Source organism: Balaenoptera acutorostrata, chromosome 17, assembly GCF_949987535.1.
Source record: "Balaenoptera acutorostrata chromosome 17, mBalAcu1.1, whole genome shotgun sequence".
In the NCBI taxonomy this organism is placed as follows: domain Eukaryota; kingdom Metazoa; phylum Chordata; class Mammalia; order Artiodactyla; family Balaenopteridae; genus Balaenoptera; species Balaenoptera acutorostrata.
In genome coordinates, this window is record NC_080080.1 from 60,222,900 (window position 1) to 60,235,240 (window position 12,341).

Here is a 12,341-nt window from a genome sequence, read left to right on the forward strand (position 1 = left end):
AAAAAAATAAATAAAAGGTCATGAAGAACCTAGTGGCAAGACGGGAATAAAGACACAGACCTACTAGAGAATGGACTTGAGGATATGGAGAGGGGGAGGGGTAAGATGTGACAGGGTGAGAGAGTGGCATGGACATATATACACTACCAAATGTAAAACAGATAGCTAGTGGGAAGCAGCCGCATAGCACAGGGAGATCAGCTCGGTGCTTTGTGACCACCTAGAGGGGTGGGATAGGGAGGGTGGAAGGGAGGGAGATGCAAGAGGGAAGAGATATGGGAACATGTGTATATGTATAACTGATTCACTTTGTTATAAAGCAGAAACTAACACACCACTGTAAAGCAATTATACTCCAATAAAGATGCTAAAAAATTTAAAAAATAAAAATAAAAAAAGAATAAATAAATAAAAACACAGTGTCAGTACAACTTAATAGTGTCAACTCTTAAAATTACCAGTATGATAGGAAAGGTACTAAAAAAATACCAGCCTTTAATTCATAATCAACTAAATGAAACTACTGTTCGTAAAGTTAAAACATATTGCTATGTCTATACTTTAGTTAAATATCCAGTGGGTCAACTCAGCAGAGAAGCAAAACAAACAAACAAAAAAAATCGATCAGTTTTTTTTAGCACTGGAAGATGAGAATTTTTTACTTTTCAACCACCTGTTCTACTGATAACCTGTCTCTTAAGGATAGCCTGTCTCTTCTTTCTGGAAGCACAACAAAGAGGAAAGACATTTAACTAATCAGATCTTGTTCTTTTTCTACAATAATTACATTAAACTCTTTTTAGGTCTTACACTTTCTATGTAGTCCAAATTAGGAAACAAAAGGCAGTTAGTCTCTATTGATAGATACCATCATATATATTTCCTACATAAAAAACAAAGTGAGAACCTAGATCTGAAAATAATGTATGCTATGTTTCCTAAATCAACTTTATCAGTATCTGTAAAGATAAAGAATAAGGCCGCATTCTAATAATCATATGGCAATTCCTTAATTTTGTAGTTTATCAAAATGGAAAGTGAGTTTCTACTGGAATAGAAAGACTTCTATTAAAAACTCTAGTGTTATCAACCAATTTTCCCAGATTAAAATAATTGTTGAAAGCTTAATTATGCTACTTTATTAAAAGCCATGTATATAAAACCATAGAAAGATAAAAAGTATTTTAAAATTATTAAATTTTTATAGCTTCTATCAAAGTATACATGGAGTTTGTATCCTACATACTTCTCCTATAATAGCAGGATCATCTTTTTAAATTTATATATATTTTATGATTGTATAATATCCTTTTGTAGATTTTCACAATTTGCTATTCAAACAAAGCTAGACATTTAGGTGATTTTATTTTTTTTTACTTTATAATAAAAACATGAAAAGAGGGCTTCCCTGGTGGCGCAGTGGTTAGGAATCCGCCTGCCAATGCAGGGGACACGGGTTCGTGCCCCGGTCCAGGAAGATCCCACATGCCGCGGAGCGGCTAGGCCCGTGAGCCACACCTACTGAGCCTGCGCGTCTGGAGCCTGTGCTCCGCAACGGAAGAGGCCGCAACAGTGAGAGGCCCACGCACCGCGATGAAGAGTGGCCCCCGCTTGCCGCAACTGGAGAAAGCCCTTGCACAGAAACAAAGACCCAACACAGCCAAAAATAAAAATATATAAATAAATTAATTTTAAAAAAAAAAAGTAAAGATTGATGAGATAAAACTAAAGAAGTAAAGTTAGAATTAAAAAAAAAAAAAACATGAAAAGAGACTAATGTTTACTGCCAAAGAGACTCCAATTTGTATCCTGCTTCCAACTCTTAACAGCTGTGTAGCTTTGAGTGAATTACTCTGCTTCTCTGATCCTCTCATCCTATGGCAGTGGGTAGTTTTAATAAAAATAATGTAAAATGTCTAGCACAGTGCCTGATACATGCTTAAAAAATAATGATTATAAAAATCTACCATATTTGAAGTGACTTCCTTAGACTAGATTCCCAAAAGTAAAATTATTCAATCGAAGATATGAATGTTTTTAAGACTCTTGATAAATGCCACCAGATTTTCTTCCTAACTGGTTATACTAATTTAGATTCTCAATAGCAGTGTGTGAGCTCCTGATGAGCAATATGTTAAAAGACAAACTTAGAAATTAAGATTAATGAAAAAGCCAATTACCTAAACAAAATAAAACCTTAGTATCGTGTGTGTATATATTTATGTATGTATCACTAATAAATTAAATTCAATGTAGACTTACCCTACATGAGGGACTGCTATCCCTTTATGGGAGGGAGACAAGGTCTGAAGTTTGTTTCCCAAAGAGCTGCTAACTGAAGACACTTTACCTGAAGGAACACCTTATAATAAAAAAGGGTATTAGTTTTAATGACAGTCTGAAAAACAAAAATCACATAAAACAGAGCATCTGACAAGGAAAACAATGCTTTAGTGGCAATAAATCTTTGTGGCAAAAGAACAAAATGAGTTATCAAATAAGAAAAAAAAATTAAATAAAATTTCCAGGGAACAACATATACATCCTTCATTTATAATTTCTGTATTTTCTTACAATTTATATACAAATAAAGATACACTTCAGTAATCAATATTTTCTTCAAACCATTAAATATTTGTCTATTAAGGATAACTGTCAAGTTCAGAGAGGGATAGGTAGAAACGAGGGGAAAAACACTGTGGTCAAAGAATCAAGAAAAGAACTTCGTTGACTATTCTCAAGAGATGATATATCACAACAATGAGGGTAGACATATAGCTAAAAAAAAAAAAGGACTATAAAATATCTAAAGTATAAGCTACTGGAAGTTACTTTATTTCTAACCCAAAATAATTACTTATCCTCCACATCTCGTCCTAATTATAAATCTATTTTGAATAATCCAGAATACTATATTCATTTCCTTCTGTACCAACACTGTTAAAAAAAAAAAATCAAGTTATTTTATGGATCTCATTACCTACAACAGTTTTGCTAGTGCCACTTGGTTGTGGTAATCGTGAAGATCCTGATGAGATGGTTCCAGGAGAATTTGACTTTTTAAGTGCAGGAGGCTTATACTAAAATAATGAAAATAAAATATTTGATCAACATCACTCTTTGATTATGGATTGTAAACCAGTGTTTCAAAAGCATACATTACCTTAAATGAGCAATCTTTTTATTAGTTACTGAATTATCCAAATTTAGAAAGTGTAGGTTAAAATATATCACCTCACAGAGAGGTTTCCCAAAATATGTTTCTTCTCAAAACTGGAGTACTAAAAGTTTGGCTCAGATGTTGTACTGCTAAAATAAACTAAGAGCAACTTTTCCCAGTTCAAAGAAAATAAAATGGATGAAATGGGAAAATATTTCCTCAATGTTAAGATTTTAAATGCCAACCATAATAACAGAAAAACGCCCAATGATGCTCACTCAGTGGTGTCGCTTTAACGGTCAAGAGTTTTACATGTTCCTGGGTATGGTTTTATATTTCATATATATAATCCAGTCATATTTCTGATAAAAATTCATAAGAGTACCTATTAGTTGAACAAGTTTTACAATAGCTGCTTAATGGATTATTGCCCCAATGTGGAGAGAAAGAGCTAATTCTGGCTTTATTAACCTCACCAGACCATGTTAGATGAATGGAATGTGGGCTGAGAAAGATAGGGTATTTTAGCTTATCTCGTTTATTCTCATTTTTTCTCTATTCTTTAGAGATATCACCATTAATTTTATTTTACTGTCTCTTACTTGAGCCAAATTTTGCTCTGTTACTGAATTTAAAAGAATCTTATTGAACACCCACTCCCATAGAAAGAAGTGAATTTGCCCAGGGTTACAACCCAACTTAAAAACAAAATAGGAATTAAGACTCACGCCACCTTAGTTCTAGCCCTATACTCCAACTATAAGGTGATTACTGTGCTTGTATGTATGTGTACTTGAGCCCAATGCATTATTTAGATTGCTTTGGACTTAATGAGAAAAATTGGTTTTAAACCTAATTTTCAAAAATCAAATCATATTTATAACCTATAATCAGTATAAAATTTAAGATGCGCTACTAATGAAAACTGCTAAGCACAAATTTTGAAGTCAAATATTATCTCTCTTCAAAATTCAGTATTTGACCTTTTACAAAAACAAATCTTGGTAAAATGGTCTCTCTCTCTCTCTCTCACACACACACACACACACACACAAATAACACGGACATTTGGCAGTATAATGCCAGAAACTGCAATTTCTTAAGCACTTGGCAACTAGAAAACCTCCTATAACTGTCTGTCAAATGAACAAATGACTAGGAGACTTTGGAGATGAGCCATATAAATATACTGTTTCTCTGAAAACCTAAGGGGTATTTCTGGTTAGTGTCAGTCTCTCCTACTAAAATACCAATGCTAATGAAGACATTAGGCAAGATTTTAAAACTAACAATATGGAAAAAAAGACCTAACAAAGACTTGTCAAAATATTAGAGGCATGTCTACTAAAAATAGGGTCAATAAAATTGGATTAAGAAACAGGATTGGTGACCCACTCATATTGTGCTAATTACCAAAAACAGAGCAAAATGATTAGCATTAATAAAAGATACTGGTATAGCATATTACACATTGAGAGGTCAAATTTTAGGCAGGAAGGGCCCTGGCAGCATTATATACCAGTACTAGAAATTTTTATTCACATATTAGGAATTATTATTATTAACTTAATGGCTTACAAACAGAAAAAGGCAGAATATTCCTTTCAAAAGGTGCTTTGCTTTTCCCCTCTGTAGAGACCTCCTACTATTTTACTCAATTTTTTGGTCAGATCTTCTGAGATGACCAGAACCTAGCCCAACTTTATCTATCTCTATAATATTTCCTACTACTTTTAACCCAAACTAGTCACGTTAGATTCCTTACTGAATCCTCATACTACTCGGAATGCCTCTTGTTTAAAACATATTCACCTGTCTCTCAGTAACTTGCTGTTCCCCTGACCTAGATAATATGACTCCTTCCTTACTGACCTGTATTTTATCTATTCTACAACATCAAGCTGAAATCCTACTGGTAGGCTTTCAGGATGACTCTAGCTAACAACAATTTTGTATAAATTTACTTTAATGATCAAAAGAACAAACTCTGATTTTATAGTTATACTCAATACATATTTCATTCACCATATAAGTATTTGTTAGGTGATTATTTCATGTGTTTTTATACAGATCACAAATCTAATAAATTTTGTTAGTAAAATATTCATATTTACGAAGACTTTTTATTGAAATTGGAAAAAGCTTAAAGAACGTGGAGGATGTTCATTTCTGATAAAATGGTAAAAGGTACTATTTGTACCAACCCTTCAACTAAAAAATTTAAAATGCTCAGGAAAGTATAAAAAATCATTTTAAAAGCACTGAATGTCAGATGAGAGGAAAAAGAACTGCCAGGCCAACACCATGTGAGATTGTAACAGGGTCTGGCCATCACAGGGATTTGTTTTATGATTATGCATTACTAGATGGTACAGCAAACTAAAGCCAGTAATTTAATTTAATGTGTCTCCAGACTGGTAGATACCTGGAAGAAACAAGTACAAATTTTCTCTGAAAAAGGCACGTCATAAGATTAATCCTCGTGAATAACATTTTAAGCCCAACAGCAGAAAATGGTCAATAATAATTGCAGGGCTTCCCTGGTGGCGCAGTGGTTGAGAATCTGCCTGCCAGTGCAGAGAACGCGGGTTCGAGCCCTGGTCTGGGAGGATCCCACATGCCGCGGAGCAACTCGGCCCGTGAGCCACAATTACTGAGCCTGCGCGTCTGGAGCCTGTGCGCGGCAACGAGAGGCCGCGATAGTGAGAGGCCCACGCACCGCGATGAAGAGTGGCCCCCGCTTGCCACAACTAGAGAAAGCCCTCGCACAGAAACGAAGACCCAACACAGCCATACATACATACATACATACATACATACATACATAAAAAGAATGTAAGCAGACAAGAATATCATTAAAAAAAATAATAATAATAATAATAATAATAATAATTGCAAACATAATGATATAAGGAACCACGAATGAAAAAAGAAAGCAAGAACATATCCATAAAGGTCACATGACATAACAATTATCAGACACATAACATAAAACAATTATGCTTACTACATTCAAAGATATAAAAGACGACTTTGAAAATATCAACAGGGAATTGGAAACTATAAAAAGTAACATAGAAAGTTAGAAAAATAGTCAACTTGAAGAAATTAAAAATACAATAACAGATTACAAATTCAATGGTGGAGAAATGAAGCAGCTGTATAATCCTCCTATAGATAATGATTTTAAAAAGAGGATTTAAAAAAAGGATTTTAAGAGATTGGAAATCATCCAAAACCAGTCCTTCTGGAAACCGTGTATCTCTGGGTTTAATTTCAGGAAACGAGAAAGAGAAGGGAAGCGGAAGGGAAGGGGAAAGGGGAGACAAGGAAAGGAAAATGAAAACAGGAAAGCATGACCCATATTCAGCAACAAAAGTCAACAGAAACTGACTTCATGTGGTCACAGGTGTGTAAGACTTTGTAATTAAGAATTTCAAAACAGTTATTATAAATATGTTCAAAAAGTAAAGGAACATATACACAAGAATTAAAGGGAAATATGGTAACAGTGAATGAACATATAGGGAATCTCAACAGAGAAATGAAGGTAAAATATAGGCATTTTTTCAGATAACCAAAAACACAGAATTCATTGCCAGCAGATCTGTACTATTAGAAAGCTAAAGAAACTTATTTGGGCTGAAGGAAAATGGCAAAATTGGCAACAGAGATTTATAAAAAGAAAGGTCTGGAAATGATAATGTATGAGTAAATATAAAATGCAGAGTATATACATGTATCCATAAATATATATATAGTGTGTGCCTATATATGTATAAATATATGTTCACATATTATTTTCTCCTAATTTCTTTAAAAGACAGATTTTAAAGCAGTAAGTATAACACTTATAACAATACACATCAAGAGTATTGATGGCGGGGGGATTGGAGAAGATGGCGGAAGAGTAAGACGCGGAGATCACCTTCCTTCCCACAGATACAGTAGAAATACATCTACACGTGGAACTGCTCCTACAGAACACCCACTGAACGCTGGCAGAAAACGTCCGACCTCCAAAAAGGCAAGAAACTCCCCCCGTACTGGGGTAGGGCAAAAGAAAAAAGAAATAACAGAGACAAAAGAATAGGGACGGCACCTGCACCAGTGGGAGGGAGCTGTGAAGGAGGAAAGGTTTCCACGCACTAGGAGCCCCTTCGCGGGCGGAGACCGCGGGTGGCGGAGGAGGGAAGCTTCAGAGCCACGGAGGAGAGCGCAGCCACAGGGGTGCGGAGGGCAAAGCGGAGAGGTTCCCGCACGGAGGAGCAGTGCCGACCAGCACTCACCAGCCCGATAGGCTTGTCTGCTCACCTGCCGGGGCGGGCGGGGCTGGGAGCTGAGGCTGGGCTTCAGTTCGGATTGCAGGGAGAGGACTGGGGCTGGCGGCGTGAACACAGCCTGAAGGGGTTAGCGCACCACAGCTAGCCGGGAGGGAGTCCGGGGAAAAAGTCTGCAGCTGCCAAAGAGGCAAGAGACTTTTTCTTGCCTCTTTGTTTCGCGGCGGGCAAGGAGAGGGGATTCAGAGCGCCGCCTAAACGAACTCCAGAGAAGGGCGCGAGCCGTGGTTATCAGCGCGGACCCCAGAGACGGGCGTGAGATGCTGGGGCTGCTGCTGCCGCCTCCAAAAAGCCTGTGTGTGAGCACAGGTCACTCTCCACACCGCCCCTCCCGGTAGCCTGTGCAGCCCGCCACTGCCAGGGTCCCGGGATCCAGGGACAACATCCCCGGGAGAACGCACTGCGCGCCTCAGGCTGGTGCAACGTCACGCCGGCCTCGGCCGCCGCAGGCTCGCCCCGCCTCCTCTGTACCCCTCCCTCCCCGCGGCCTGGGTGAGCCAGAGCCCCCAAAGCAGCTGCTCCTTTAACCCCGTCCTGTCTGGGCGGGGAACAGACGCCCTCAGGCGACCTACACGCAGAGGCGGGTCCAAATCCAAAGCTGAACCCCAGGAGCTGTGCGAACAGGGAAGAGAAGGGGAAATCTCTCCCAGCAGCCTCAGAAGCAGCGGATTAAAGCTCCACAAACAACTTGATGTGCCTGCATCTGCTGAACACCTGAATAGACAACGAATCAGCCCAAATTCAGGAGGTGGACTTTGGGAGCAGGAGATATTAATTCTTCCCCTTTTCCTTTTTTTGTGAGTGTATATGTATATGCTTCTGGGTGAGATTTTGTCTGTATAGCTTTGCTTTACAATAGCTTTATTTTACTTCACTATATTATAGCCTCTTTCTTTCTTTCTTTCTATTTTTTCTCCCTTTTACTCTGAGCCGTGTGGATGAAAGGCTCTTGGTGCTCCAGCCAGGCATCAGGGCCGTGCTTCTGAGGTGGGAGAGCCAACTTCAGGACACTGGTCCACAAGAGACCTCCCAGCTCCACGTAATACCAAACGGCAAAAATCTCGCAGAGATCTCCATCTCAACATCAAGACCCAGCTTCACTCAACGACCAGCAAGCTACAGTGCTGGACATCCTATGCCAAACAACTAGCTAGACAGGAACACAACCCCATCCATTGGCAGAGAGGCTGCCTAAAATCATAATAAGGCCACAGACACCACAAAATACACCACCAGACGTGAACGTGCCCACCAGAAAGACAAGATCTAGCCTCATCCACCAGAACTCAGGCACTAGTTCCCTCCACCAGGAAGCCTACACAACCCACTGAACTAACCTTAGCCACTGGGGACAGATACCAAAAACAACGGGAACTACGAACCTGCAGCCTGTGAAAAGGAGACCCCAAACACAGTAAGACAGGCAAAATGAGAGGACAGAAAAACACACAGCAGATGAAGGAGCAGGCTCAAAACACACTGGACTTAACAACTGAAGAGGAAATAGGTAGTCTACCTGAAAAAGAATTCAGAATAATGATAGTAAGGATGATCCAAAATCTTGGAAATAGAATAGACAAAATGCAAGAAACATTTAACAAGGACGTAGAAGAACTAAAGAGGAACCAAGCAATGATGAAAAACACAATAAATGAAATCAAAAATACTCTAGATGGGATCAATAGTAGAATAACTGAGGCAGAAGAAAGGATAAGTGACCTGGAAGATAAAATGGTGGAAATAACTACTACAGAGCAGGATAAAGAAAAAAGAATGAAAAGAACTGAGGACAGTCTCAGGGACCTCTGGGATAACATTAAACGTGCCAACATTCGAATTATAGGGGTACCAGAAGAAGAAGAGAAAAAGAAAGGGACTGAGAAAATTTTTGAAGAGATTATAGTTGAAAACTTCCCTAATATGGGAAAGGAAATAGTTAATCAAGTCCTGGAAGCACAGAGAGTCCCATACAAGATAAACCCAAGGAGGAACACGCCAAGACACATATTAATCAAACTGTCAAAAATTAAATATAAGGAAAACATATTAAAGGCAGCAAGGGAAAAAAAAACAAATAACACACAAGGGAATCCCCATAAGGTTAACATCTGATCTCTCAGCAGAAACTCTGCAAGCCAGAAGGGAGTGGCAGGATATACTTAAAGTGATGAAGGAGAAAAACCTACAACCAAGATTACTCTACCCAGCAAGGATCTCATTCAGATTCGATGGAGAAATTAAAACCTTTACAGACAAGCAAAAGCTGAGAGAGTTCAGCACCACCAAACCAGCTTTACAACAAATGCTAAAGGAAATTCTCTAGGCAAGAAACACAAGAGAAGGAAAACACCTACAATAACAAACCCAATACATTTAAGAAAATGGGAATAGGAACATACATATCGATAATTACCTTGAATGTAAATGGATTAAATGCTCCCACCAAAAGACACAGGCTGGCTGAATGGATACAAAAACAAGACCCATATATATGCTGTCTACAAGAGACCCACTTCAGACCTAGAGACACATACAGACTGAAAGTGAGGGGATGGAAAAAGATATTCCATGCAAATGGAAATCAAAAGAAAGCTGGAGTAGCAATTCTCATATCAGACAAAATAGACTTTAAAATAAAGACTATTACAAGAGACAAAGAAGGACACTATATAATGATCAAGGGATCGATCCAAGAGGAAGGTATAATATTTATGCACCCAACATAGGAGCACCTCAATACATAAGGCAAATACTAACAGCCATAAAAGGGGAAATTGACAGCAACACAATCATAGTAGGGGACTTGAACACCCCACTTTCACCAATGGACAGATCATCCAAAATGAAAATAAATAAGGAAACACAAGCTTTAAATGATACATTAAACAAGATGGACTTAATTGATATTTATAGGACATTCCACCCAAAAACAACAGAATACACATTTTTCTCAAGTGCTCATGGAACATTCTCCAGGATAGATCATATCTTGGGTCACAAATCAAGCCTTGGTAAATTTAAGAAAATTGAAATCGTATCAAGTATCTTTTCCGACCACAACGCTATGAGACTAGATATCAATTACAGGAAAAGATCTGTAAAAAATACAAACACATGGAGGCTACACAATACATTACTTAATAACGAAGTGATTACTGAAGAAATCAAAGGGGAAATCAAAAAATACCTAGAAACAAATGACAATGGAGACACGACGACCCAAAACCTATGGGACGCAGCAAAAGCAGTGCTAAGAGGGAAGTTTATAGCAATACAAGCCTACCTCAAGAAACAGGAAACATCTCGATTAAACAACCTAACCTTGCACCTAAAGCAATTAGAGAAAGAAGAACAAAAAAACCCCAAAGCCAGCAGAAGGAAAGAAATTATAAAGATCAGGTCAGAAATAAATGAAAAAGAAATGAAGGAAACAATAGCAAAAATCAATGAAACTAAAAGCTGGTTCTTTGAGAAGATAAACAAAATTGATAAACCATTAGCCAGACTCATCAAGAGAAAAAGGGAGAAGACTCAGATCAGTAGAATTAGAAATGAAAAAGGAGAAGTAACCACTGACACTGCAGAAATACAAAAGATCATGAGAGATTACTACAAGCAACTATATGCCAATAAAATGGACAACCTGGAAGAAATGGACAGATTCTTAGAAATGCACAAACTGCCGAGACTGAACCAGGAAGAAATAGAAAATATGAACAGACCAATCACAAGCACTGAAATTGAAACTGTGATTAAAAATCTTCCAACAAACAAAAGCCCAGGACCAGATGGCTTCACAGGCGAATTCTATCAAACATTTAGAGAAGAGCTAACACCTATCCTTCTCAAACTCTTCCAAAATATTGCAGAGGGAGGAACACTCCCAAACTCATTCTACGAGGCCACCATCACCCTGATACCAAAACCAGACAAAGATGTCACAAAGAAAGAAAACTACAGGCCAATATCACTGATGAACATAGATGCAAAAATCCTCAACAAAATACTAGCAAACAGAATCCAACAGCACATTAAAAGGATCATACACCATGATCAAGTGGGGTTTATCCCAGGAATGCAAGGATTCTTCAATATACGCAAATCAATCAATGTGATACACCATATTAACAAATTGAAGGAGAAAAACCATATGATCATCTCAATAGATGCAGAGAAAGCTTTCGACAAAATTCAACACCCATTTATGATAAAAGCCCTGCAGAAAGTAGGCATAGAGGGAACTTTCCTCAACATAATAAAGGCCATATATGACAAACCCACAGCCAACATTGTCCTCAATGGTGAAAAACTGAAACCATTTCCACTAAGATCAGGAACAAGACAAGGTTGCCCACTCTCACCACTATTATTCAACATAGTTCTGGAAGTCCTAGCCACAGCAATCAGAGAAGACAAAGAAATAAAAGGAATCCAAATCGGAAAAGAAGAAGTAAAGCTGTCACTATTTGCAGATGACATGATACTATACATAGAGAATCCTAAAGATGCTACCAGAAAACTCCTAGAGCTAATCAATGAATTTGGTAAAGTAGCAGGATACAAAATTAATGCACAGAAATCTCTTGCATTTCTATACACTAATGACGAAAAATCTGAAAGTGAAATTAAGAAAACACTCCCATTTACCATTGCAACAAAAAGAATAAAATATCTAGGAATAAACCTACCTAAGGAGACAAAAGACCTGTATGCAGAAAATTATAAGACACTGATGAAAGAAATTAAAGAGGATACAAATAGATGGAGAGATATACCATGTTCCTGGATTGGAAGAATCAACATTGTGAAAATGACTCTACTACCCAAAGCAATCTACAGAT

At 37.8% G+C, this 12,341-nt stretch overlaps 1 protein-coding gene across 2 annotated transcripts in view; it reads right to left on the reverse strand.

Moving 5' to 3' along the window:
• Positions 1-12,341, reverse strand: part of ZC2HC1A (zinc finger C2HC-type containing 1A) — a 69,140-nt gene that overhangs the window by 22,972 nt on the left and 33,827 nt on the right. For both annotated transcript variants that reach the window (XM_007185088.3, XM_028167190.2), the window contains exons 6-7: positions 2,981-3,080; positions 2,263-2,362 (exon numbers count right to left, since the gene is read on the reverse strand). In XM_007185088.3, the coding sequence (XP_007185150.1) occupies positions 2,263-2,362; positions 2,981-3,080 (200 nt within the window). The remainder of the gene's footprint in view (positions 1-2,262; positions 2,363-2,980; positions 3,081-12,341) is intronic.